This window comes from Lolium rigidum, chromosome 2 (assembly GCF_022539505.1).
Source record: "Lolium rigidum isolate FL_2022 chromosome 2, APGP_CSIRO_Lrig_0.1, whole genome shotgun sequence".
NCBI classification, from domain to species: domain Eukaryota; kingdom Viridiplantae; phylum Streptophyta; class Magnoliopsida; order Poales; family Poaceae; genus Lolium; species Lolium rigidum.
This window is the reverse complement of record NC_061509.1, coordinates 2,920,979-2,948,546: the sequence shown is the minus strand read 5'-3', so window position 1 is coordinate 2,948,546 and position 27,568 is coordinate 2,920,979. Positions and strand designations below refer to the sequence as shown.

Sequence of the window (27,568 nt, the reverse complement as noted above, 5' to 3'; positions counted from 1 at the left end):
ATATGTACTTATGTGTCTTATTTCTTAATAAGTTGCTTGTTGAGCGGTAACCATGTTTCTGGGGACGCCATCAACTTTTACACCTTTGTTGAATATCATGTGAGTTGCTATGCATGTTCGTCTTGTCTGAAGTAAGAGCGATTTTCTTGATCAAATGGTTTGAGTATGCATATTGTTAGAGAAGAACATTGGGCCGCTAACTAAAGCCATGATTCATGGTGGAAGTTTCAGTTTGGACAACTAATCCTCAATCTCTTATGAGAATATTAATTGTTGTTGAATGCTTATGCATTAAAGAGGAGTCCATTATCTGTTGTCTATGTTGTCCCGGTATGGATGTCTAAGTTGAGAATAATCAAAAGCGAGAAATCCAATGCGAGCTTTCTCCTTAGACCTTTGTACGAGGCGGCATAGAGGTACCCCTTTGTGACACTTGGTTGAAACATATGTTATGCAATGATAATCCATGTTAATCCAAGCTAATTAGGACAAGGTGCGAGCACTATTGTTATACTATGCATGAGGCTTGCAACTTATAAGATATCTTATACATAACACATATGCTTTATTACTACCGTTGACAAAATTGTTTCTTGTTTTCAAAATGAAAAGCTCTAGCACAAATATAGTAATCCATGCTTCCCTCTGCGAAGGGCCATTCTTTTACTTTATTGTTGAGTCAGTTTACCTATTATTTCTATCTCATAAGCAAACACTTGTATCAACTGTGTGCATTGATTCTTACATGTTTACCTATTGCACTTGTTATATTACTTTGTGTTGACAATTATCCATGAGATATATATGTTGAAGTTGAAAGCAACCGCTGAAACTTATATCTTCCTTTGTGTTGCTTCAATGCCTTTACTAAGAATTTATTGCTTTATGAGTAACTCTTATGCAAGTCTTATTGATGCTTGTCTTGAAAGTATTATTCATGAAAAGTCTTTGCTATATGATTCATTTGTTTACTCATTATCTTCATCATTGCTTCGAATCGCTGCATTCATCTCATATGCTTTACAATAGTGTTGATCAAGATTATGATAGCATATCACTTCAGAAATTATCTTTGTTATCGTTTACCTACTCGAGGGCGAGTAGGAACTAAGCTTGGGGATGCTTGATACGTCCCAAACGTATCTATAATTTCTTATGTTCCATGCTACTTTATTGATGATACTCACATGTTTTGTACACATTATATGTCATATTTATGCATTTTACGGCACTAACCTATTGACGAGATGCCGAAGAGCCAGTTGTTGTTTTCTGCTGTTTTTGGTTTCAGAAATCCTAGTAAGGAAATATTCTCGGAATTGGACGAAATCAACGCCCAGGGGCCTATTTTTCCACGAAGCTTCCAGAAGACCGGAGGACATACGAAGTGGGGCCACGGGGCGCCGCCACACTAGGGCGGCGCGGCCTACAGGGGGCCCGCGCGGCCCTAGTGTGTGGGCCCCCCGTGACGCCCCCTGACCTACCCTTCCGCCTACATATAGCCTTCGTCGCGAATACCCCAGTACCGAGAGCCACGATACGGAAAACCTTCCAGAGACGCCGCCGCCGCCAATCCCATCTCGGGGTATTCAGGAGATCGCCTCCGGCACCCTGCCGGAGAGGGGAATCATCTCCCGGAGGTCTCTTCATCGCCATGATCTCCTCCGGATCGATGTGTGAGTAGTCCACCCCTGGACTATGGGTCCATAACAGTAGCTAGATGGTTGTCTTCTCCTCATTGTGCTATCATGTTAGATCTTGTGAGCTACCTATCATGATCAAGATCATCTATTTGTAATGCTACATGTTGTGTTTGTTGGGATCCGATGAATATTGAATACTATGTTATGTTGATTATCAATCTATCATCTATGTGTTGTTTATGATCTTGCATGCTCTCCATTGCTAGTAGATGCTCTGGCCAAGTTGATACTTGTGACTCCAAGAGGGAGTATTTATGCTCGATAGTGGGTTCATGCCTCCATTGAATCTGGGAGTGACAGACAACCTCTAAGGTTGTGGATGTGCTTGTTGCCACTAGGGATAAAACATCGATGCTTTGTCTAAGGATATTTGTGTTGATTACATTACGCACCATACTTAATGCAATTGTCCTGTTGTTTGCAACTTAATACTGGAAGGGTTCGAATGATAACCTCGAAGGTGGACTTTTTAGGCATAGATGCATGCTCGGATAGCGGTCTATGTACTTTGTCGTAATGCCTCGATTAAATCTCATAGTACTCATCATGATATATGTATGTGCATTGTTATGCCTTCTTTATTTGTCAATTGCCCAACTGTAATTTGTTCACCCAACATGCGTTCATCTTATGGAAGAGACACCACTAGTGAACTGTGGACCCCGGTCCAATTCTTTACATCTGAAATACAATCTACTGCAATTGTTTTTTACTGTTCTTCACAAACAATCATCATCATCCACACTATACATCTAATCCTTTGTTTACAGCAAGCCGGTGAGATTGACAACCTCACTGTTACGTTGGGGCAAAGTACTTTGATTGTGTTGTGCAGGTTCCACGTTGGCGCCGGAATCCCTGGTGTTGCGCCGCACTACACTCCGTCACCAACAACCTTCACGTGTTCCTTGACTCCTACTGGTTCGATAACCTTGGTTTCTTACCGAGGGAAAACTTGCTACTGTACGCATCACACCTTCCTCTTGGGGTTCCCAACGGACGTGTGTCAACTGCACGCATCAGACCCCCCTCTGGATTCTGTCTTCGTTTCGGTAAAATATTAACTTCGGCTTTTGTTTCGTCCAATTCCGAGAATATTTCCTGTCCAACTTTCCTGAAATACAAAAACAGCAGACATGGAACTGGCACTGTGGCATCTTGTTAATAGGTTAGTGCCGGAAATCATGTAAAAGTGCAACAAAGTGTAAGCAAAACATATATGAATTGGTGTTAAACAAACATGGAGCATCAAAAATTATAGATACGTTTGAGACGTACCAAACATCTCCAAGCTTAACTCCTGCTCATCCTGGAGTAGGTAAGTGACAACAAAGATAATGTTTGAGATGACATGCAGCCAACACAATCTTGATCAAGCATGTAAAGTATTGTGAGCTGAGATCTAAGTACTCTAACATATGCATGATAGATATAATTCAATAGAACTTAGCAACTATGTTATAACATGAGAAGTTACTCAAACAAAGGATCATGAATAATAGTGCATTGAAAGCAACTGTATGTTTATGTGCATATATAAAACATAACAAAGTGGTACTCAACATGTCCTTTATGGAATAGCACAACATAAATGCTAGGACACCTTCAAAGTTCAGAGGGTGACTAGATACAAGTAATTTGAGAGCAAGCAATATCAAAATTATGAATCAATCAATAATAATTTTGGGACTATGCACATTGCACTGAGAATGACAACTATGCTCTCTTAACTGGTGCATAAAGTAAAAGATGAAGACTCAACGTAATAGTAAAAGAGATACTCTTTGTAGAGTAAGCAAGATAAACAAGTTTTATAAACCTTCCAAAAAGTATGATACTTATTAGCTTTGAGCTCTCATTGCCCCTATCATAAGCATCTTGAATGGTTAAGGTTAATGTGAGTAAAAATGAGCTATATGCTTGCAAATCACAAGTTGAAAATCTCATTCCCCTTGAATGCGAGTACCTAAACCTCATGCTACTCAATTTAGATCTCAAATAAGTGCTTGTCATTGTAAGTATACATGTATCATTGAGAACCGCCAACGGGGTACCTCTTGCCCGATGATATGGAGGTACTCTTGTAAGAGCAATCACATGCCAAAATGATAAGACAAACAGACAGTGAGCATCTCAACAATTTTTTATTTACTACGGGTATAGCTTTTTATTGCAAATGCTTCATAGAATTCTCACTATGGCTTAGCTGTAAATTTCCACCATGAATGATGCATGGCTTAGATTAGCGGTCCAGGCGTTTGTCTACTCATATACAAACTCCATAGACTTATAATTTCCATTTTATTTCTCACCGCTAGGCATCCATAAACAAAAGAACAAGACATCAACAAGATATAAGTGCAATGTCGAAAGTGTTCTCCATGAAAGCATGGTTCTACTAACTCCCAACTCGCAATTCGAAAACATATAAACTTCATAAGATAGGCACAATGATCAAATTTATTAAGTGCAAGAAAGTAAATGTGCCATCATGTTCGTGAGAGCTTTACTGACTAATTTTCTCATGCCAAAATTTAATTTAGAAGATAAATAAAAATATGATGAATTACTTGGAATAGAAATAATGCTACTAGGTAGATATGGTGGACACAATTGGAAAACTTTGTTTCATGGTGGTTGAATGCACGAGTAGAGATCATACTCAGCACGGGCGAAGGCTAGCAAAAGACTGGGAGCGAACAACTAAGAGAGCAGTAATGACCATAATCATGCATAGCGACAAACATTATCAGTCAAAGCATAAAGCGATATTACAAGTCAAAAACTAAATGATCATAGAGGCTTTAGTTGACTGGTTATATCCATAACATGGTATAAACATTTGCCAAGTCATCCCAATAAAGCATCAAAGGAGAATGCCACAATATTATGCTTTTATGATAGAAACAACACATGATTCTTTCAATGACACATTATGCACTCTCAGCCATTTGAGACAAGTCATGCTACAACAATAAATACTAAGCATATGACAAGAATAATATCCAACATGACATGCCAAAGTCTATGCCACATTCTAGACAAGCTTCCTTTTGCATCACTATAGTCATGAAACATTTTACTCGTATCCAACACCAATCAACTTATTTGAAATAACTCTCAGAGATAAAATACATTATGTACCAGAGAGCTAATCATACATAAATAAAAAATACTAACGAGCTCTGAACAAAATTCAAGTGAAAAAACAAGAGCTAAACGCAGTACCAGAAAACTAGAATACTCGCAGAACAATAACAGCGAAAACTAGAGAGTTCTATGCAATTAAAACGGAGCGGGTCTTTCTCCAAAATAAATGTTCCGGGGTCCAACATATGCTACAGCAAACAAAACAAAACAAAAAACAAAAATAAAGACGCTCCAAGAACAATACATAGTGTATGAAGCAATAAAAATATAGCGCATAGAAAGATGACCTGTTGTTTTGTTGATGAAGAGGGGATGCCTTGGGCATCCCCAAGCTTTGAAGCTTGTACTTCTTGAATATTTCTTGGGGTGCAGGGGCATCCCTAAGCTTGAGCTTTTGTCCATTCTTCATCTCATCACATTATTCTTCTCTCCCTACACTTGAAAACTTCCTTCATACAAAACTTCACACAATGCTCTATTAGCAACATTAGTAAAATCAAAATAAACAAATCCACTTCTGTTCAGTTATAACATATATCAAATATCTATTAAAGCTAGCTACTGTAGCAACTCTTTAAAAAGCTCTATGATCAAAAGAACTAAAAAAGAAAGAGATTTAAGAGGCAAATGCAAATAATGCAGCTATCAAAACAGAACAGCAGGTAAGGATCAATTTTTTTCTAAAATCCTATGTTGCTCATCTCGAAAAGTGGTCAACTAATTAAAGTTAGATCATAACCTGGGTCATATGAATAAAAAATGGCAGCTCAAAATTCCGCTCTGGCTATTTTTACGAATTTTTATGGTAACAGTACAGAATCTGTTTTCAGGATAGCAACTACCCCAAATCTTACTTTCTTCCCATTAGAGGCTATTATTGGCACAAAAACGAAATAAAAATGACAAGGAGAGGTTATTACAGAGGTAATAACTTCCAAGACTCAACAAAAGAAAAATTACAGTAAATAAAACATGGGTTATCTCCCAAGAGTGCTTTTTCTTTAACGCATTTCACCTAGGCGCAGAAAAAGAGCTAGCATCAAGTATTATCAAATAAAGAAGCATCAAGAAGCAAATTCAAAACACATTTAAGTCTAACCCACTCCCTATTCATAGGAATCTTGTACACAATTAAATTCATAAATAACAACCATATTTTCAGCATAAGAAGATAAACAAAAGTAACTTCAAAACTTTCAGCACATAGAGAGGTGTTTTAGTACCATGAAAACTCCTACAACCATATTTTCCTCTCTCATAATAATTTGCAGTAGCATAATGAATAAACTCAACAATATAACTATTAAATAAAACATTCTTATCATGAGCCACATGAATAAAATAATTATTACTCTCCACATAAGCATAGTCATTCTTATTAATTGTAGTGGGAACAAATTCAACAAAATAGCTATCATTATTATTCTCATCACCATAATCATCAGATAGAGGAGACATACTGTAATCACAATTAATTTTGTCCTCAATAGTAGGTGGACTTAAAATATCATATTCATAATCATCATAACAAATTTTCTCCTCTAAAGCGGGGGAAGTAAAAAAAGATCATTTTCATGAAAACTAGCTTCTCCAAGCTTATACTTTTCCCTAGCATTAGCAATAATGCTATTCAAAGAATTCATACTAATAACATTTCCATTAGCATGCAAATAAAGTTTCATAGGTTTTTAAATTTTCTCTTCGAACACTTCATGTCCTAGCTCAAGATAAATACTATTTCTCTAATTTTGTTGTTGTTTTCGGTTAAGCTAGTGAAAAATAAAAACAAGAAACATCAACATGAAAAGTGAGCATGGAATAAACAAAGCAAAACAATAATAAAGTAAAGAGAGTGGAGATGAGAGACTCCCCTTACAGAAATCCTCTTTCTCCCCGGCAACGGCGCCAGAAAATCTTGATGGTGCTCCGGTGATGGCGCCAGACAATCTTAGTGGCGGTTGTTGTGGAAGCGGTTGGGAAACTGTTGACGTCAGAAACCCCCTGGCGGGCAGAGACGGGCAACACAGTAGAGCCGGGAACAACTAGGGTTGCGGCTGGCCCCAGTCCCTCAGAGCGACGGCCCGCAAAGCCTCCTGGTCACACGTCCGATGCTATCGCAAGGGCGTGCCACCTGACCTATACTTGGTCAGGAAGGTGTGGATGATGCCTCGCTTAGTTTCCTGCATGGCATACACGTAAACATTAAATACGAGCCTCGATCGGCTCTCAGGTTATCCTGTGAATCGGCTCAAAGAGCCGATCCACCCATGATTCGAACGAGGTGTCCGAATATAATGGTGGTCCTGCTTGATCAAGATAAAGCTAATGAGATCTACGACGATTTAGGGTTTTCACCGCATAATCGGATCATCCTACTCACGATTGGGCCTCGCGCTCGCGCACGGTGACCATAAGCCGATCCTAGACGGGGCCTAAAAACCAACACGAGGTTGATCCCGGAACATCCTTTCTAGGGCTAGCAAACGTCACCCTACACGCCGCTGGATCCTCCAACCCTTTGTAAGGCCTAACTATTGCGGATGTTAAACTAATCCTTGATAAACAAGGAGCAACCGTAACGGATCGGATCTACTAAACTATGATCAAGCGGGGTGCCGCCCCTACACCTGAGATAGGTGTAAGGGCGGCTAGATGTGCAAGGGTTGCATAACGAAAGCATGTAATTCGAAGAACAATGCTAACCCTAACACATCTAAGATAACTACGTTGCTCGCCATCAAAAAGGCTTCGAGCACGAGCAACGCATGAACAACGTGGGCAGGCTTGTCTTTGCCTAGATCGCAAGATGCGATCTAGGCAGCATGGTGCTTACCGGAGAAACCCTCGAGACGAAGGAGTTGGCGATGCGCCGAGATTTGTTTGTGTTGAACGTTGGTTGTTGTTTATTCCATAAACCCTAGATACATATTTATAGTCCAGCGGACTTTCTAACGTGGGAGATCCCCACCGTATACGAGACAAACTCTAACTTTTAAACTAGATACAATCTACTGAAATTAAAGATACATGGGCAATCTAGCCCACATTCTCCGTGCAAGGCCGCTTCAGAGATCTTCCATGTGTAATCTTCCAAGCCCATCTTGATCGCGGCCCACCTCCTCGATTTAGCCAAAATCCGGTGATAACACATGCCCCCTGGTTTTGGTAATGATAATTTCAAAACCACTCTGTTTTTCCTCCGAGGGGTCATGTCGTGGCAGAAGCGAGAACCGTCGCGAGTATGCTTCATCATGACGACTTGCCTTCCCAACTTCTCTGCACGATTTGACAGTTTTGGCACCATGTCCTCGAAAACTGCTCGAAAATTAAATCCCCATCTCCTTTTATTTAACCGCATCGAACAGTTCTCCTCTTCATCCTCTTCGCATTAGCACTTCCAAAAAGCCCTCCTCTGCCACCATGTCTTCTTCTTCTTCCCCCTCCTCTTCATCGGGTCTTTCCTACGTGTCCTCTCCCATCCGAGAGTCGACACCCGAGTGGGGTACGCAGGCGGCGTATGACATCCTTGCCCCAACGGCGTGGGACAAAGAAGACCACGACTCCTCCATCTGGTCCGAGGATGACAAATCCTTAACTGATGGGGAGAGTGACCTCCGCTTCCTCGGCCGACGGGGCATCGGAGGAGGAGAGCGATGACGATCGCTTCTCTCGGGCGGACTTCACCTCCTCCGAGGAGGAGGAGGAGGAAGAGGAGGAGGACAGCTCCTCCGACGAGCCCCCGGCCAAGCGCTTTTGCCCCTGGCCGGGGAACCTCAGCGACTTCGACAGCGACGACGACGCTGACGAGGAGGATGAGGACAACGAAGGCCCTGCCGGCGGCCGCTGGAGCAGCGACGACGAGCCGGCAGGGAGCAGCGCCGACAGCGGCGATGACGGCGACGACGAGGGCAGCAATGGCCCGTAGATCGGATCCCTAGAATAGGACCAGCAGTAGTAGATGGGGCAATGTATCCCCTAGCAACTTCTTTTGAGAGCAATTTTGGCTCTTTGTGTAAGAAATCTGGCTGTCAATGAAGAACTTCCCTTAATTTGATCTTGACGATTCCTTGTATACTAATTTAGCCGATTTCTCCTCATCCTGGCTTTGCCGATTGTTAGCTTAATCGATGTTCAATGAGCCGATGGCAGCACATAGGTCCTTCATCATAACCTGCGGGACAGGCCAAATCGATCATCCCTTCAAACGGTAGGCTGCGAACCTAACTTGAATTCGGATCCCCAAACTTCCAACCGAACAGATCCGAACCGCGATCACCGAGCGTAGTGCTGGATTTAACGTCAAAACTCCTGAAAAAATGCTCGATCTCATCATTAACTTTTAGGTTTCGGACACTTTTCCGCCGAATCTCCCTCTTCCGGATCCTCTTTTGCCTTCGGGAAAGCTTTAGGACGGTTGCTTGAATCAACTCGAATGTCGAAGCTACCACTTCGCGAAACGGTATCATTTGTCCACAAATTCCCTTGTGATAGTCTGCAGATGATGTTTATAATCCTGCTCTGTTTTCTTGCAACAACCATCTCGTAAAATAAAATTGAGATGCGGAGCCGACCGATTTCAGCAAAAATCGGCTCCCTATAGCAAAGGATCCTTCGAGGCAAACCGCCCCCGAGCCTCGGTCGAGTGAGGACAGCGGTGAACCGACCAACTCAGCCATCCTTGGTTTCCAACTTGTAGAGCAGGGCCAGCCGATCCCAACGGAATCGGCCCCCAAGAGCAGAGAACCTTCAGGGTGAGCTGCCCCCCGAGCTTCTTCAGTTCAATTCTTGCGCCTTGCTGAACAGATCGGCTCATCATCTTTGGCAGGCTGATGCAACTTCCGGTGAGGATGTTTTGAATTTCTGATGCCCTCCAACACTTTGGACGTAACAACCTCTAAAAGTGACAGCTATCAAGTCGCCACCTTGGCCATGCCCCCGAGCGAGAAACGTCACAGCCGATTGCTTCGTCATCGGCTATTCTCCTGGTCCTAGAAGATGTCATGTTTATGTTGCTAGCACCACTGAACTTGAAGACTTGCCAATGGGAGTTAGGTCCTTGAAGAGAGGATTCGAGTCACCAAACAATTCCATTGAGGGGGTTCCTCCAGTAGAGCTTCTCCATGTAATTCGATAACTGCTCCATTGGGCGCTTTTCATCCTTAAGTCGATGTCTGCACATCGGCTGTGCTGAAAAATTTTGGATTTTTTACGGCCGATTTATGCATCGGCCCCCATACTTCAACGCCCATCATCGAAGGATGAGACGCTTCTACTGCATATCCTCGTGTTGTCCACCTAGGTGCCCCCTCGAGCCGATTCTGTCAAGAGAATTGATGGTATCGGCTCTGTAGGTACTCCCTGTCAGATCAGCTGTTGAACCCAAGCAGAATGGAAGGTGAGGATCATTTTGGCCGATTGCTGGGGTCGGCCTCCACGTTGCTTGTTCGATGAAGGTTTTGTAATGTTCCTTCATAAACTTTTTGGGGCCGATCACAAGGATCAGCCTCGCCACGTTTGTCCATCGACGTTTGCTTTGTTACACGGTCAGGCCAGTGGATAAAACCAGCCTAACCCCGTTCTTTGTCACGTCGATGCGCTCGCAGTCGTCCGAGTTGATGCACGAGAGTGGCTCTTGGCCTGATGTCTCCCAAACGTCCATGCCAGCTGTTGAAATCTCGACTGAATCATCTGCGTGGACGACTTCTACTTCATCCCCATCCCACTGTATTAGGCATTGGTGCATCGTGGATGGAATGCAACAGTTGGCGTGGATCCAATCTCTCCCTAGTAGGACAGCATAGGTACTCTTGCTCGTCGACAATGAAGAACGTCGTAGGGACAGTTTTCCTTCCTACGGTCGGATCCACATTCAGAACACCTTGTGCGTCAGATGCTTGGCCGTTGAAATCGCTCAGTGTTACATTGGTCTTGATCAGATCCGAGCTGGAGCGTCCCAACCGACGTAGCATGGAGTATGGCATAATATTAACCGCCGCTCCGGTGTCTACCAACATCTTGTTGACAGGCTGCCCATTGATGTAACCTCGCAAGTACAAGGCCTTCGGATGCTCGTAACTTCTTTCTCGTGGCTTCTCAAATATGACCGGCCGTGGGCCGCAGATCCAATTGCGCCACGGGTGCTTCATATAACCTTGGAGCGCTAAACTCCGTTGGAAGAATGAAGACCATGTTTGTGCCAGCCGATGTATCATCATCGGCTTTCCTTTGCTTGGGGCGCCACTCTTTTCTTTGTGGCCGACCTTCTCCGTCCAGGGTTCGCTGAATTTTGGCGGCCGGATCGAGGCCGTGCCTTCCTCAACGTGTGCAGGTACAATCTTTCGGCTTCCTCCAACCCACGCAGACGCTGAACCCTTCGCTTACGGGAACGGCTGAGCCCATCGGGGCACCACCGGGCCGATGATATTTGTCTTCTTCATCATCATCCTCTAGTTCCTCGAGTTCTTCCACCCGAGCGGACTCGGCATGCTTGTTCCGAGGCGGGAGAGGCCCTAGACGCTTGAACACGGACACGTTAGCGGCATCCTTCTTCCTTTGTTTGCATTACGGGCAGTTCTCGATTGTTGGCAATCGGCTCATTCCCGAGTCCCGGCAATGTTTGAAGAAAGGGCAGTCCCAGTGCTTATCCATGTCATCTTGCCCCCTTGACCTCCCTCCAGCGTGACGATTGTACCCGTCGTTGTTTCTATCATGCTGACGGTACCTCCTGTCCTCTGCATCAGACCGATAATTTCTCTCATCATCTACGTCGTAGCGCCGATGTCGGTCGTACTGTTGCTCATATTTGTTGAGGAGATGCTCGGAAAGTGGACGTTGATACCGCACGCTTCTCACTTCCTCCTCTGTCAGGTACCGTCCGTCATCATCTTGGGGACGGTCGCGCGGATCGGCCTCCTCTTTATCCTTGCCACGGGAGTGGCTGCTTTCTGCTTCATCTTTGCCATGGCGGCTTGCGAGCCCTGCCATGTTGACACCAAAGGGGAACTCTGGCTTGCATATGGAGTGGCTGAGATCCACCATGTTGTCGCCAGGTAACAGACGTGTGTTTTCATTGAGCTCGTTACCGTGCGAACGGGTCTTCTCAAAGGAGCCGATGAGTTCGGCTTCGAGGGTTGCCTTGATCTCGTCATGTTTCTTCTTGAGCTCATCAGGCAGATCCTCGTACTTGACCGGAGTGCTTTCCGCCATCTCGGATGCAGACGGCGATGTGGTGGATGTCGAAGGTTGTCCCACCGGGCGTGCCGAGAATGTGTTGACGTCGAAACCCCCGGCGGGCGGAGACGGGCAACACGAGTAGAGCCGGGAACAACTAGGGCTGCGGCCGGCCCCGGTCCCTCGCAGCGACGGCCCGCAAAGCCTCCCGGTCACACGTCCGATGCTATCGCAAGGGCGTGCCACCTGACCTATACCCGGTCAGGAAGGTGTGGATGATGCCTCGCTTAGTTTCCTGCATGGCATACACGTAAACATTAAATACGAGCCTCGATCGGCTCTCAGGTTATCCTGTGAATCGGCTCAAAGAGCCGATCCACCCATGATTCGAACAAGGTGTCCGAATATAATGGTGGTCCTGCTTGATCAAGATAAAGCTAATGAGATCTACGATGATTTAGGGTTTTCACCGCATAATCGGATCATCCTACTCACGATTGGGCCTCGCGCTCGCGCACGGTGACCATAAGCCGATCCTAGACAGGGCCTAAAAACCAACACGAGGTTGATCCCCGGAACATCCTTTCTAGGGCTAGCAAACGTCACCCTACACGCCGCTGGATCCTCCAACCCTTTGTAAGGCCTAACTATTGCGGATGTTAAACTAATCCTTGATTAACAAGGAGCAACCGTAACGGATCAGATCTACTAAACTATGATCAAGCGGGGTGCCGCCCTACACCTGAGATAGGTGTAAGGGCGGCTAGATGTGCAAGGGTTGCATAACGAAAGCATGTAATTCGAAGAACAATGCTAACCCTAACACATCTAAGATAACTACGTTGCTCGCCATCAAAAAGGCTTCGAAGCACGAGCAACGCATGAACAACGTGGGCAGGCTTGTTCTGCCTAGATCGCAAGATGCGATCTAGGCAGCATGGTGCTTACCGGAGAAACCCTCGAGACGAAGGAGTTGGCGATGCGCCGAGATTTGTTTGTGTTGAACGTTGGTTGTTGTTTATTCCATAAACCCTAGATACATATTTATAGTCCAGCGGACTTTCTAACGTGGGAGATCCCCACCGTATACGAGACAAACTCTAACTTTTAAACTAGATACAATCTACTGAAATGAAAGATACATGGGCAATCTAGCCCACATTCTCCGTGCAAGGCCGCTTCAGAGATCTTCCATGTGTAATCTTCCAAGCCCATCTTGATCGCGGCCCACCTCCTGATTTAGCCAAAATCTGGTGATAACACAAACCCCAAGAGGAAGGTGTGATGAGCACAACAACAAGTTTTCCCTCAGTAAGAAACCAATGTTTAATCAACCAGTGGGAGAAAGACGTGACTTCTGAAGGTGTTGCTAGCTGACTAGTGACAGGGCGTACTACCGGCGTCAGTAACAACGTGGAACATGCACACAACACAACCAAAGTACTTTGCCCCAACTTGCAGTGAGGTTGTCAATCTCACTGGTTTGCTGAACACAAAGTATTAGACGTATCGAGTGGAAAGAAATGTTTGCAGAAAGTAAACATAACATGATTGCAGTAGATGAATTTATCAGTGTAAAGGAAACAGGACCGGGGTCCACAGTTCACTAGAGGTGTCTCTCCATAAAGATAAATAGCATGTTGGGTGAACAAATTACAGCTGGGCAATTGACAAAATATCGATCATATGTGACAAGATGATTACTATGAGATTTGATTGGGCATTATAACATAATACATAGACCGTAATCTAACTGCGTCTATGACTAATAATCCAACTTCCGGTTATCATTCGAACCCCTTTCAGTATTAAGTTGCAAGCAACAGATTATCGCATTAAGCAATGTGTGTAAAGTAAACAATAGAATTACCCTCGGATAAAACATTGTTGTTTTCTCCCTAGTAGCAACAAGACATCTACAATCTTAGAAGTTATTGCCACTCTCCCAAAAAACTAGAGGCATGAACCTACTATCGAGCATAAATACCCCCTCTTGGAGTCACAAGTATCAACTTAGCCAGAGATTCCACTAGCAACGGAGAGCATGCAAGATCAGAAATAACATATGACATGAATATATAATCAATCTCAACATATTATACAATATTCATCGGATCCCAGCAAACACAACATGTAGGATTACATAAAGATGATCTTGATCATGTAGGGTAGCTCACAAGATCTATACATGAAGCACAAAGTGGAGAAGACAACCATCTAGCTATTGCCATGGACCTATAGTCCAGGGATGAACTACTCACGCATCACTTCGGAGGCGGGCATGGCGATATAGATTCCTCCGGCGATGATTTCCCCCTCCGACAGGGTGCCGGGAAGAGTTTCAGAACCTCCCGAGATGAGTTCTGAGATGGTGGCCGTGACGGAACTTTTCGTGGATGGAGGCTCGGGTATCCAGGGTTTTCCCGAGAAGATGTATAAATAGGCGGAGGATTTAGGTCGGTGGGGTTTCTGGGGGCCCACACCCCCTTGGCGCGGGCCAGGCCCAGGCCGCGCCATGGGGTGGCCTGGCCGCCCTATGGCGCCTCTCCGACCCCCCTCTGGACTCTTTCTTCGTTTCGGTACAATATTGACTTCGGCTTTTATTTCGTCCAATTCCGAGAATATTTCCTGTACAATTTTCCTGAAATACAAAAACAACAGAAAACAGGGAACTGGCACAGTGGCATCTTGTTAATAGGTTATTGGCGGAAATCATGTAAAAATCCAACGAAGTGTAAGCAAAACATATATGAATTGGTGTAAAACAAGCATGGAGCATCAAAAATTATAGATACGTTTGAGACGTATCATGCTTCATACATTTTAAGCTACAATATAATCATTCTATGCTTCTACAAAATAAAAGATACAATGCTAAAGATCATAGGGAGATTGGCAACATATAATCTTTATCATGCTTGCTGGAGAGTGCTACTTCTTGACCCACATTTTTCTCCTTCATTGGACGAATGAGCTACACAGAAGAGCTATCATGATCACTGCCACTAACAACCTCCTCGCAATACATGTACATCTCTATAGGTGGAGGTTTCTAGGAATCCCAATGAGAGGGATACAAACAATATAATGATATACGATCTGAATAACAAACATCATCACCTTATTGCGTGGATAGAGTAACCATTCATTGAAGAATTACATAAACCATTTGGTGAAATAATACAAAGACCAAAGAACAAGGAGTAAGAAGCATTTGATCGTAGGCCTTGTTGCTAAGAACTAAGGCTAGATCCTTTCAAAACCATTTTCATTATCTGTATTAAAATTGCAAAAGCTAGCACGACCTGAATTAGTAAATTGGTTATTTGAGAGCCAGAACTGGTTAGATTCTAGGATAACACGACACTAAGGTTGAAAGTGATGGCATGGGTTAATCATCTTACTTTGGACCTTCGAGCGAAGTTATTTAATAAGGGGCTTCTCGTACTAATTAATTGGAAATCTTTTTTCAAAATCTCCTCCTCATAGCGCCCTGTAATCTTACCTTTTCTGAATGGTACACTTTAAGACGTTCAGAATAGAAGAAGATCAGTTGTCGATTGATTGAAAGTGGATTGACGGTATTCATCAGTTGATTGAAAATGGACTTTTCTTTTATGGTCGAGCGAGGCCCCTTTTGGGCTTAAAAGTCCTTTGAGCCATGAAATCCCTTTTGACTTGATTTAGGAGAATAGGCGCATTGATTAGGTTACGTGGTTTGAGCAATCTGAGGAAGTTTATTTTATATTTCTTATATATACCATTCATATTCAAGTAAGACGGATAGGGCATATTTGACTAGGAAGCAAGCAAAGAGAGCATGGGCTTTGGCCGAGAAATAGCTAGATCTGTAACAATCCAAATAAGTTGGTGTTCAGTTCATTAGAGCAAGGAGAAAGTGCACTAGATAGACAGATTTGACAATGAGGGCTTTTACTCTCCCTATCTCGAGTAGGATCATTGAAAAGAAAGAAAACGAATGGTTTCTCGGCAATGGTTTCTTCAACTGGCTTGTGCCACATCTCATAGTTCAAATCGGGATTGGAAAAACGGAAGAAAAGTAAGGCGCTAGAGCCTCTGATGAGGAAGACCTCGAATCTTTCAGAAGGAATATGCCTACTTGCTTTAGCTTTTATGTACCTTTGTCTCGTGAATACAAAAAATTGCAATAAAACCCATCTACAGTGGAGGAAGAATCAAACCTTGTGGGTGCTATCCATCAAGCTTAGGAGAGTAACCTCTCTATTTTTATGATACATAAATGTAAATAAGCCACAATGGGTTTCTAATGGTAAACAATAGCCATCAAATTGTAGCGTACAAGGTGCTATCTACGACGCAGTCAACTATTACCATTACCAGCTGACGCACACATAATGTTAGGTATTGGGCCGACCCATCGTTGCCTTTATTTCTATTGTTTGTTTTTTATTTGTGTTTTCAAAAAAAATTGAATCTAATTTTTTTCCAGAAACTAAACTTTTTCCGAAATCTGAACATTTCGATTTTGTTTCCGAAATATGAACATGTTTTAAATTCGAACATTAAAAAATATTTATGAACATTTTTAAATTTAAACAATTTTCAAATGTAAACCTTTTTAAAATTTGAACTTATTTCAAATTTGAAAAAAACAAAAAACAAAAATAAAGAAAAAAACATAAACAAAAGACGAAGAAAAAACAAATGTATCAGGCCCAATAACCGACCAGGTGTGCGGTGCTTGGTAAGGGCATCTCCAGCGGCGCGACGCAAATGGTCGTTTTCGTCCGCCGTGACCGGAAATGCGTCTGGCACCCTCTTCAGCGGGGCGACACAAAGACCGGGCCGTCCGTGGAGACGCAAACCTGGCCCAAATATGCGCCTCGGATGCGTCTCCGCGGACACTGCGCGGACGCCGAAAGTGTCCGCTCGTATCCGGCGGACGTTTCGTCGGGCTCGCCTGGCAGCGACCCTGCGTCGATGCGTCTTCTCAAACGATTCTGCGACTGGCGCCGCTGCGTCGCTTCGGCAGTCTGCGCCACGTTAATGGCGATGCCTCGGCTGCCGAGCGGCCGCAGCCCATCTCCGCCAACCACATTAATGGCGTCGCCACGCGTCCCGCGGCCACCGCATGCCTCCGGCCTATATAAAGGGGCCGCGCCTTCTTCTACCTCATCCACTCCTCCATAGAAACCCTAGCCGCCACAAAGCTCCAGCGTTCCGCCGCCTAGGTGTTCTGCGGCGACGCCGGCCCCGCGAGGAAGACCATGGCGGGTCTCGGTGGCCGGCGAGGCGGTCGAGGCCGCGGCCACTGGGCGGCCCGGGGATGGGGCAGGGGCCGCCGTGGTGGAGCAGCTACGGCCCCACGCTCGCCGTCGCCTGCGCCCTCTTCGTCTTCCTCCGACGTGGAGGGACGCTGCTTCGAGTTCCTCCTCCGCATCGACGATGACCCGCTCGGCATCAAGCGTCTCCCGGACAAGTTCGTCGACGGCGTCGAGCCGGCGCATTTGCGGCTACGGGAGGCCGGTGCAGCTTCGCCGGCCGGGCCGTGCGAGTCTGTTCGGCGGGCGAGGGCAAGATGTACTTGCACACGGGTGGGGCAAGTTCGCCGTGACACGGCGCTCGAGCCCGGCTGCCGGCTCACCTTCCTCTACGAGGGAGACGGTGAGATGGTCGTCAAGGTCTTCGACGACACGGCCTGCCGCGAGCACTACCACACCGGCGAATCCGAGTCGGACTCCGATAGTTAGAACGTAGAGTGTTCTTTCTTCGCGGCGAATGCGGCTATGGGCCGAGACGAAGCCGGTAGTGGAAGGTTTACGTACGTTCGCCATCGGTAGAACCAACAAGGGCACCGTCAATCCTCCAGCTGGATTTTCCGGTTTGGGTGACTCGGGTGTGCCCTCGAATGTTCTTTCTTGGCGGCGAACATACGGAAATCAACACAAGCTGGTTTCTATTTTTAAAATATTTATATTTGTGTCCACCATGGTGCAAACTATGTATTAGTTTGTGTAAACCATGTTCCAAACTATGTATTAGTTTGTGTAAAATAATCTTCCAATTTGTAATATTTGGAAGTATGTTGAAATGAAAAAGAGAAGAAAAAAAATGCGTCGGGCTGCTGGAGCCAACCCCAGACGCAAACGGACACGCGGACAAAAACGGTCATTTCAACGTCCGCTGCGCGACGCAAACGGACACTAAAATGCGTCGCGCCGCTGGAGATGCCCTAAGCACCGACCTCGTCAGTGTATAGAATTTGGCCCTAACAATATTTCGTTATACATATATCTCCACTGGCCTGATTTTTAACCTCAGGCCCATGAAAATCTTCTGACTGATTAGGCAGGCCAACAAGGTTTCTCTGATGGGCCGCCCTTGCCCCTTTCACTCGTCGCAAACGGCATTACAGGACCCACCCACCAGGCGAAGTCATCGCGTCCTCCGTTTCGAATTTCCATTTCAAATCTCACTGCCCCCCTCCTCCCCCTCTTCAACCCTTTCCATCTCCACCAATCTCTCCCCCGGGATCCCGCACCACTCCCCAAACCCTCAAACCGCGCCGGCGGCCGGCACTGAGCGCGCGCTCTCCGTACGATCCCTCGCCGCCATGGGCTGCTTCCTCTCCTGCTTCCGCGGCCGCCCCGGCAGCGCGTCCGGCGACGGCCTCCAGGTACGCCCACCCCCTCTGCCATTCACCGCTCCCTAAACCCCTCCTTCTCGATCCGCACGGCCATGATCTGTTTGTTCCCGTTGGCTCAGGACCCGCTCGTGCGCGCGAGCAGGCTCGGGGACGCCTTCCTGGACGACCGCGACGACGACGCACCAAGTGGGTTCTGAATTTCCTTTTTCTTTTTCCCCGGCCGATCCGATCGGGTTCGGCGCACTCGTGGACTGATTTCTTGGTTTTTGGTTTCAGAACTTGGAGCGGGCGGAAAACTGAAGGAGGATTTGGGGAACGGCGGAGGCCTCGACGACGAACTCAGGCGAGAGGTACCTGCGAAGGCGTTATTCTGTTTCCTTGCTTGTTGTTACTGTGTGCAGCTCCGTCAGCGTTCGGACCGTATTGAATCGGTTGATGCGTAGATTTTGTGCTGTTCCGTTTGTCACGTCTACATGCACTGTCGATGGGGGGGTGTTCATGGACAGATCAGAATGTGGGTGTTGTAGCCTAGATGGATTGTTCTCGATCTTGTATTATCGGTTATGTCTTCTGCGATTGCCAATGTGACCTATTTAGTCTAATGTGAAGTGTGCAGCCCTAGCAGTAATATGTCGACAAACTATATCTTCCCCTTTCATGCTTTTCTTTGGCAGCGGGGGTTTTATGCAGAAATGGGCTCTTTGTGTAGTTTAAGTTTTAAATCTCAAAGTTTTACTCCTAAATATGCCATGTTAATTGGATGTTCATTTTGTCCTGTGTGCCAAGGCTTATGCTCTAGATTGATCGGCGGGAATATCACTGTTTACTAGAATGTATAATGCATGCAGCCCCGGCAACAAAAATAAAACAATCTGCATTTTCAATACTTCTTAACTTTTTAGCTTGTGGAGACGCATCTGGTGGTTGACTCAAAACAATACTACTTACAGTGTAAACCCTCCAACCGTCTGTTTAGACCATAATGTCAGCAGGCAGCAGTTAAAATTGAATTGGTTGATGCATATAATTTGAACTGCTCTATTTGTCACATCTACACTGTTGATGTGGTCTTCATCGATAGTCCGTAGGTGTTGTAGCCTAGATGGATTATTCTCTGTCTCGTGTTATTAACTTATTATGGGTTATGTCTAGTTGAACTTTGTAGTTAGAAGGGACTTCTGTAATTGCCAAGGGGAACCATGTACCAGAATGTAAAGTTTACAGCTCAATGTTATGTCCAAAGTTTTTATTTTTCTCCTTTCATCTTTTCTTTGGTTATGGGGGTATAGGAGTATATGACAATTATCTGTTTATGCATTTTAAGTTTAAATAACGTTTTGACCCTTGAATATTCCATGTTCGCTGGATTTAATTTTGCAATGTGTGCCAACGCCTGTACTCTGCATTGATCTGTGAGAACTATTTTCTGTTCTGTAGAATGTAGTATAAAGTATGACCTGGCAACAACAAAAAAAACTATCTGCCTTTAAATGCTTTTTTACTTTTTGGCTTCTGGAGACACATGTAATAATTGGCTGAAAAAATATACAACTTATAGTTTAAACCGTACAACCCGTTGTTTAGACTATGTTCACTGGATGTGTCATAAAAAATACTGCCACAAGGCCCACAAGCACACTGGAAACTTTGCAGATGCTAGTTTTTCGATTTGCTAAAGCCTATGTGCACTGTAAAGATTAAATCATATAGTTCCTCTGATCCATAATAAGTGTTGAGGATTTAGCACTAAGTTAGTATAACTTTTGTACTAAGTTCCCGACACTTATTATGGATCGGAGGGAGTACTTTTTAACACCTTCTGAATTTTCAGACTTTGCTAAATTCTAATATGGGGTAAGATGCCCAGTGCATTACTTTGTAAATATTTTTTGTACGTATGATATAATTAATTATAATATTATGATGATCAGGTAGGATTCTAATCCTCAGATATAGGTCATGTCTTAGTGGCTCTGAGCTTTTGACATACTCTGTGCCAACTGGTTACCTTGGAAAAGTTCTGTAATACTCATTTGTTAGGTGTTTCTAGGTTTATGCCTGCACTGCAAAGTCAATGTTACACTTTCCTTCGCAAGTATGTTTTATCTTCTCGGCAATACTCTGTTCCAACTGATTGCCTTGGAAAAGTTGTGTAATACTCGTTTGTTGGGTGTTTCTAGGTTTATGCCTGCCATGCATAGTCAATGTCACTTCCCCTTTGCAAGTCTGTTTTATCTTATTGAACTTAGTACTCTACATTACATTACAAATTCCGTATTTTGCTCAAATTTCTTTGAGATGATTTTTCATGGCATTCTACTATAACCAGGCAAATTATCTCAAATCATGTGGCACAATATCAGAAACCCCTCCAGAAATTCTAAAAGTATCAAATCAAATCAAAGCAGATAATAGTAATGAGGTAACGAGTGTGTTTTGTGGTCTTCTTTTCATGCAATTCGCTGCCTGACTTTGTTGTTTGACAACACAGTGCGATGACACGCCCAATAATGCACAGGATATTAAAGGGATAACGGAGGTATCTGAAGATAAAGATTATATATCTGAAGAGTAAAGACCTAACCCTTATCTTCGTGAATGTTGTGATTATATAAGATAGTGTCGTGTTAGTCATTACTAGCCACAAAGTTAACTCTTTGTCTCTTCATATAGGTTCAATTGTGATGGGCATGGTACATTGAGTCATGACCAGAACACTGATGAAGGTGCTGATGATGTTACTGGGGTTGAATATAAAGATAACTCATCTGAAGGGTAAGAGCCTCTATCTTCGTGAATGTTCCTAACCTGTAAAGTACTGCCATTACTTTGGTTAACTCGTCAAAAAGATAACCCTTCGTCTCTTCTATTATAGGTTCAACTGTGATGGGCATGGTGAATTGAGTAATGACCAGAACACTGATGAAGGTGCTGATGATGTTAGCGCGGTTGAATCAGAGTCTGTATCATTGTTACAGGACAAGTCTTCACGCCGGAACATCACCAACCAGAACCTTGATTCTAGCGACTCGCCTTTCCCTACTCCTTTGGTTCTCAGAGGTGACATTCAGACTCCTGGAACAATGTTTACAGCATACCAGCAGAATGTTAAGACTGGAAAGCGTGGGAGGACAGGCAAACAGTTCATCTACCCTGTTCTGAGACCTATCGAGAACAAACTAGAATGGATGGAACTGAGAGATGAGTCTTCACCTATGATTGCATCCCATCCTCCGAAGAGAAGGTACTTGTGTGAAGATTCTACTGAGAAACCTCAGCAAGCTTTACCAAGCTCGGTGAGCACAGACACGGAGCTACCAGAATCTGCACCGTTTTCATTCCATGCCAAAAGTAAAGGGCAGGCTGAAGAGGTGACATCTCCAGAGGAACACAAGAACCAGAATGGCAGCCATCAGATTCTGGATGGTGGCATTGGAGAGCTCCTGAAAATTAGTAGTTCATACAATGAGAAGCATGGCGTGGCTAGTCTGTCCTCTTGGCTCAAGACTTCATCTGCAGAAGGTAGTGAGAGCCATAGTGGAATCGGTGGCGACTTCGGAAAGCTGCCGGGCTTCGGGAGGATCGGCGATATCACTGAGGTGCCGATCTTTGTTGCTTCTGGGCTGAACTGGAACGATGACAATCCTACTCCCATGTTGCCGAAGGCGGTGTGGGACGGGAATGGGATTCCAAACACAACCACCAAGTATAAGGAGGTATTTTTTTCTTTCTAAATATTTCCCTCGACCATAGTTATCTGTTTCGCTTACTCTAGTACGAACTTTGCTGTTATTAGGACCAGAAAGTGAATTGGCATGCCACACCATTTGAGGAAAGGCTGATGAAAGTTTTATCCGATGAGAAACCGAAGCATGAAAGGTAAGTACACCGTGCATTTTTTTTCCTTCCTTCAAACGCTTTCACCAGATACCACAGAATTAACATTCACATCATGAATAATTGGCAACTGTACCAGGAAGATGAGTGGCAAGCTGATCCACCTCGAGGAAGACGCAATGGAGAGCCTTGCAACTGCTTCCTCGTGATCGACGGCCTGGGAAACGGTCCAGATGTTGGCCAATCCGACATGAGCCCCCCTTAGCTGCTGGTCCTGTCAACTGTCTACCATTTGCAGATTGGGTGTCTGAAGTTGAACTACATTTCCCATCTCAAGTGAAGCTTGTTTGCGCCCCAATGCAACTTTACACCGTAAAAATACATGATATGCGTCGCTGCTGTGATTAAGCGATCATCATCACCTGCTGATTGATGATGCTGGGTATATCAATAAAAAGAACAAAACATTGCTTCATTCTCTGCTTGTACTGTGATGTTGGGTCTGTCCCAAACAGCAACGGTGGTTGCCGTTTACAGTTTTCCAATCGATCAGTTTTGAAAGTGTTGCAGAGAATATGCTTTGGCCTCGCTCTGTTGGATCATGGACCAGTATCCCAATCCCATCAATACATGTGACCCACTGAAGGCCCAGATAGACAGGGAAGAGTTTCTACGATGTTTAACACGGTAAGATTTGCACTGCATGTGAGATGCTGGATCCGTCTGGGATGGACATCGGTGCAATGCAAACAAACAAAGGTGTGGGGGAGCTACCAGGGAATCAAACCCCAATTCCCAAACTGGAAAGAATGGCGCAGGCACTGTAAAACCCTGACACGATGAAAACAAAACGAGATCAACTCATCAAACAGGGCAGGACAAAGAGACAAAGATGCAAGCCAAGACCAGCCAGATGCCCAGATCCATGCCCCGGCAGCCGATTAAAAGACCACTAATCTATGGCTCAAATGGGTCATATGGTAGAGGCCCCTCACGCAGTTGGAGGTTCACGGGTACGACGACTGTTTGTCACGCCCACGCGGGCTTGCCTGTCTGTCTCCCTGTCTGACTCGCTCCGGCAGGCATGATGGCCTGCATCTGCATGCACTGTAGCCGCTGATTCCCGGCGACCACACACCCCACCACAAACTTGTGTGGTCGATCGGTTCGTATTCGATCCATCGTGATCGTGGACTGTAATTACTCCTTGATATCGGTAGTTTGAGATGTTCTTGTCATTTGGGTCTAGGGTGTTTAATATAAATACACTGATCAGTCTCTCTTTCTATCAGTTTGGACTTTTGGTTTAGTTGGCTAGTGCGGTAATTTTTCATAGGGTAGCTCTTGTCTCTTGGTGTCTTGCTCGCATGGGCTCATGCATGGCTCGTCACTTATTTTTGAAACAGCTTGCAAATTGCATCTGATCTAGCTGATCGATCCCAAGCAAAACAAACCAAGATTGCAAGTGCTTAACCGGGCTACTAGATAGGCCAGAACATGCGTTTGAGTCTCAACAAGATGCCAAACGGTTTGTATCTAGCCACACATTGATTTGCGAAAGCGTCTGTGTCAAGTTTCTACCCGTGTCGCGCTACTTGTTGTTTCATGTCCCTAGCTAAGCTAGTTTTTTTAACACTACTGTAGCGCTATCCCAGAGACTAGTTAATTGACCACCAGCTCAAGTAGTATCAAGCGTACGTGCATCCGTGACGTCCAAGTTGGGAGTTGAAAAAACAGAAGATCTCGTGAAAGGCTTATTTTTCTTAGCTAGGATTTGAGACTCTGGCTAGCTAGCTCGCCTACATTCGTCAATAAGAGAAAATGAATTAGCTTTACAAGCTCTTGTAGGTAGGTGGGTTTACAAGCTCCTTGCTGAAGACCGGGTGTAACAAACCTTTCTAATAAGAAAAAACATAGACTCGCATATATTGTTTCTAGTCTATTGAAAACCTAGGAGTCAGCATTTTTTGGCTGGTCTAATGGCGAAGCAGAAACAGTCTAATGGCGAAGCATAAACATTTTTTTCCAATTTAGATCGTTTATAATTAAAGATGGCCCATAAATTAGATTCTAGGAGACAAGTGCCTGGATGGAGTAATGTCCAGCTCTATACAATGGCAAAACGGGATGAAGAATGTGCAAATCTGGGGGACATAATGGGGTCTTTGTTTCATCATAGGGGTGATCCATTCATCAGCCGTCTGAGCCAACTGTTCTAAACAAATCTACTTTGCAACATTCATTCCATTTTTTGATCATGTTAACGCTTAATCACCTCAGCTATAGTGCCAAATCTGCTATCGTTCCTGAGAAGTTTTATTCCAATCCCCGATCTAATCCAATTGAGTGACTCCTGAAGCCAACCAACTCTTTTTCGATATTGTGAATCCCTTAAGTTTTTACTAGCTTGTTTGTTCGTCACAAGAGCGATACCATCGCTAGAGTGTTGAAGTCCTCTCCAGCAAATGTGACGTTCAAAAGTGATTTAGTTTCCCCATGCTTGCATCATAGAATGTTTTGCTACATGGTCCAACCAATTTCGGCGGAACCTACGTGAGAGCGATAAGTTCCCAGTGACTCCATGTATAGAGCACTCGTCCAACCGGAGGTGCCAATAATAATAATAATAATAATAATAATAATAATAATAATAATAATAATAATAATAATAATAATAATAATAATAATAATAACAAGAAGAAGAAGAAGAAGAAGAAGAAGAAGAAGAAGAAATGAAAAATGAAAATACCTCTTAGGGCAAAATATTTGCATGGTATCTTCGTAGAGGAGTAATCTTCACCAATGACATACTTATAAAACGCAATTGTCACACAGAAGTATAAGGTGTGTATTCTGTCACCATGATAAGACAATCAAACACTTATTCTTCAAGTGTAAATTTATTAGATCTATATGGTTAGGCATCCATGTAGGTTTTACCTTGAATCAACCGCATAGTGTTGCTAATATATTTGGCAATTGGTTACATTGTGTTGATCATACATTTAAAATTCTTATTTGGATGGGACTTCACATCTATGCACATCATCCAAAACCGGAGCACCGCATGCTCATGCTCTAGAAGTCGCCGCCAATTTCTTTTGTGAGCCCGTCTTCTTGATAGGGATCAATGCGTTAACCTTGCCATGCCTTTCGTCGACGCGACCATGACTCAGACATCGCCACCACCCTGCACTCATCCATCATCACACGTCTGTCGCTAATACCCTATTGCACCACGCCTCTAAGACTCATCATCTTTTATGCAGAAGAAACCACGCCGCTGCACCTCATGACCCCTCCAGCCAACACCTGCTCCAAAAATGATGCCCTAGGAGGGAGAATGTCGCCGCCCGCCGCCATCGTTTCATTTGGGAGAACAAAATCTATGGTCTCCCTCGGAGTAGACTAGGTGGAAAGGCGAGAGATGCAACAACGATGCGATCGATGATACTCTCAAACGTATCTATAATTTTTGATGCTCCATGCTTGTTTTACACCAATTCATAAATGTTTTGTTAACACTTCGTTGCACTTTTATATGATTTCCGGCACTAACATATTAACAAGATGCCATAGTGTCAGTTCCCTGTTTTCTGCTGTTTTTGTATTTCCGAAAAGTTGTACAAGAAATATTCTCGGAATTGGACGAAACAAAAGCTGAAGTCAATATTTTACTGAAACAAAGACAAAGTCCGGAGGGGGGACGAAGAGGCGCACCAGGGCGCCCAGACAACCCCTAGGCGCGGCCTAGGGCTGGCCCGCGCCTAGGGTAGGTGTGGGGCCCACAGGCGCCCCACCGACCTGAATCCTCCGCCTATTTATACATCTTCTCGGGAAAATCCTGGATACCCGGAGCCTCCATCCACGAAAAGTTCCGTCCCGGCCGCCATCACCGAACCCATCTCGGGGGGTTCTGAAGCTCTTCCCGGCACCCTGCCGGAGGGGGAAATCATCGCCGGAGGCATCTACATCGCCATGCCCACCTCTGAAGTGATGCGTGAGTAGTTAATCCCTGGACTATGGGTCCATAGCAGTAGCTAGATGGTTGTCTTCTCCACCTTGTGCTTCATGTACCGATCTTGTGAGCTGCCCTACATGATCAAGATCATCTTTATGTAATCCTTTATGTTTGGTTTGCTGGGATCCGATGAATGTTGAATACTATGTTGAGATTGATTATATATTCATGTCATATGTTATTTGTGATCTTGCATACTCTCTGTTGCTAGTAGAAACTCTGGCCAAGTGGACACTTGTGACTCCAAGAGGGGGTATTTATGCTTGATAGTAGGTTCATGCCTCTAGTTTCCTGGGAGAGTGACTTTATAACTTCTAAGGTTGTAGATGTGATGTTGCTACTAGGGAGAAAACAACAATGTTTTATCCAAGGGTAACTCTATTGTTTACTTTACACACATTGCTTAATGCAATAGTCTGTTGCTTGCAACTTTATAATGAAAGGGGTGCAGACGCTAACCTGAAGGTGAATTATTAGTCATAGACGCAGTTGGATTACGATCTATGTATTATGTTGTAATTCTCAATATCAAATATCATAGTAATCATCTTGTCATGTATCGATCGATATTCTTCAATTGCCCAGCCGTAATTTGTTTACCCAACATGCTATTTCTTTATGGAGAGACATCTCTAGTGACCTGTGGACCCCGGTCCTATTTCCTTTACTGATAAATTCAACTGCTATCCTTATCTGTTTACTTTCTGCAAACATCTTCTTTCATTTGATACGTCTAATCCTTTGTGTTCAGCAAACCGGTGAGATTGACAACCTCACTGCAAGTTGGGGCAAAGTACTTTGATTGTGTTATGTGTAGTTTCCACGTTGTTACTGACGCTGTTAGTGCGCCCTGCCACTAGTCAGCCAGCAACACCTTCAGAAGTCACGCCTTTCTCCTACAGGTTGATTAAACCTGGGTTTCGCCTAAGCTCCACCACCAAGAGATTTAGTGCTTCTTTTCCTGTGCGTGCGAACAAGAGGCGGGTGAGACTCAGTTTTCAGTTGATCAGTTAGCTCATTTTGGGTGCTAGGTAGTGGCGGAGCTTGCCAGGAAATCTT

At 44.4% G+C, this 27,568-nt stretch overlaps 1 protein-coding gene across 1 annotated transcript; it reads left to right on the top strand.

Annotated features, from left to right (window-relative positions):
• The first annotated feature begins 18,618 nt into the window (after window positions 1-18,618).
• LOC124685853 (protein JASON-like) lies at window positions 18,619-22,697 on the top strand. The gene is made up of 8 exons (XM_047219881.1): window positions 18,619-18,681; window positions 18,771-18,837; window positions 18,928-19,001; window positions 20,981-21,073; window positions 21,143-21,222; window positions 21,527-22,367; window positions 22,448-22,530; window positions 22,628-22,697. Exons 1-8 carry the CDS (start codon window positions 18,619-18,621, stop codon window positions 22,695-22,697), a joined length of 1,371 nt encoding a protein of 456 aa, XP_047075837.1.
• Window positions 22,698-27,568: the final 4,871 nt, after the last annotated feature.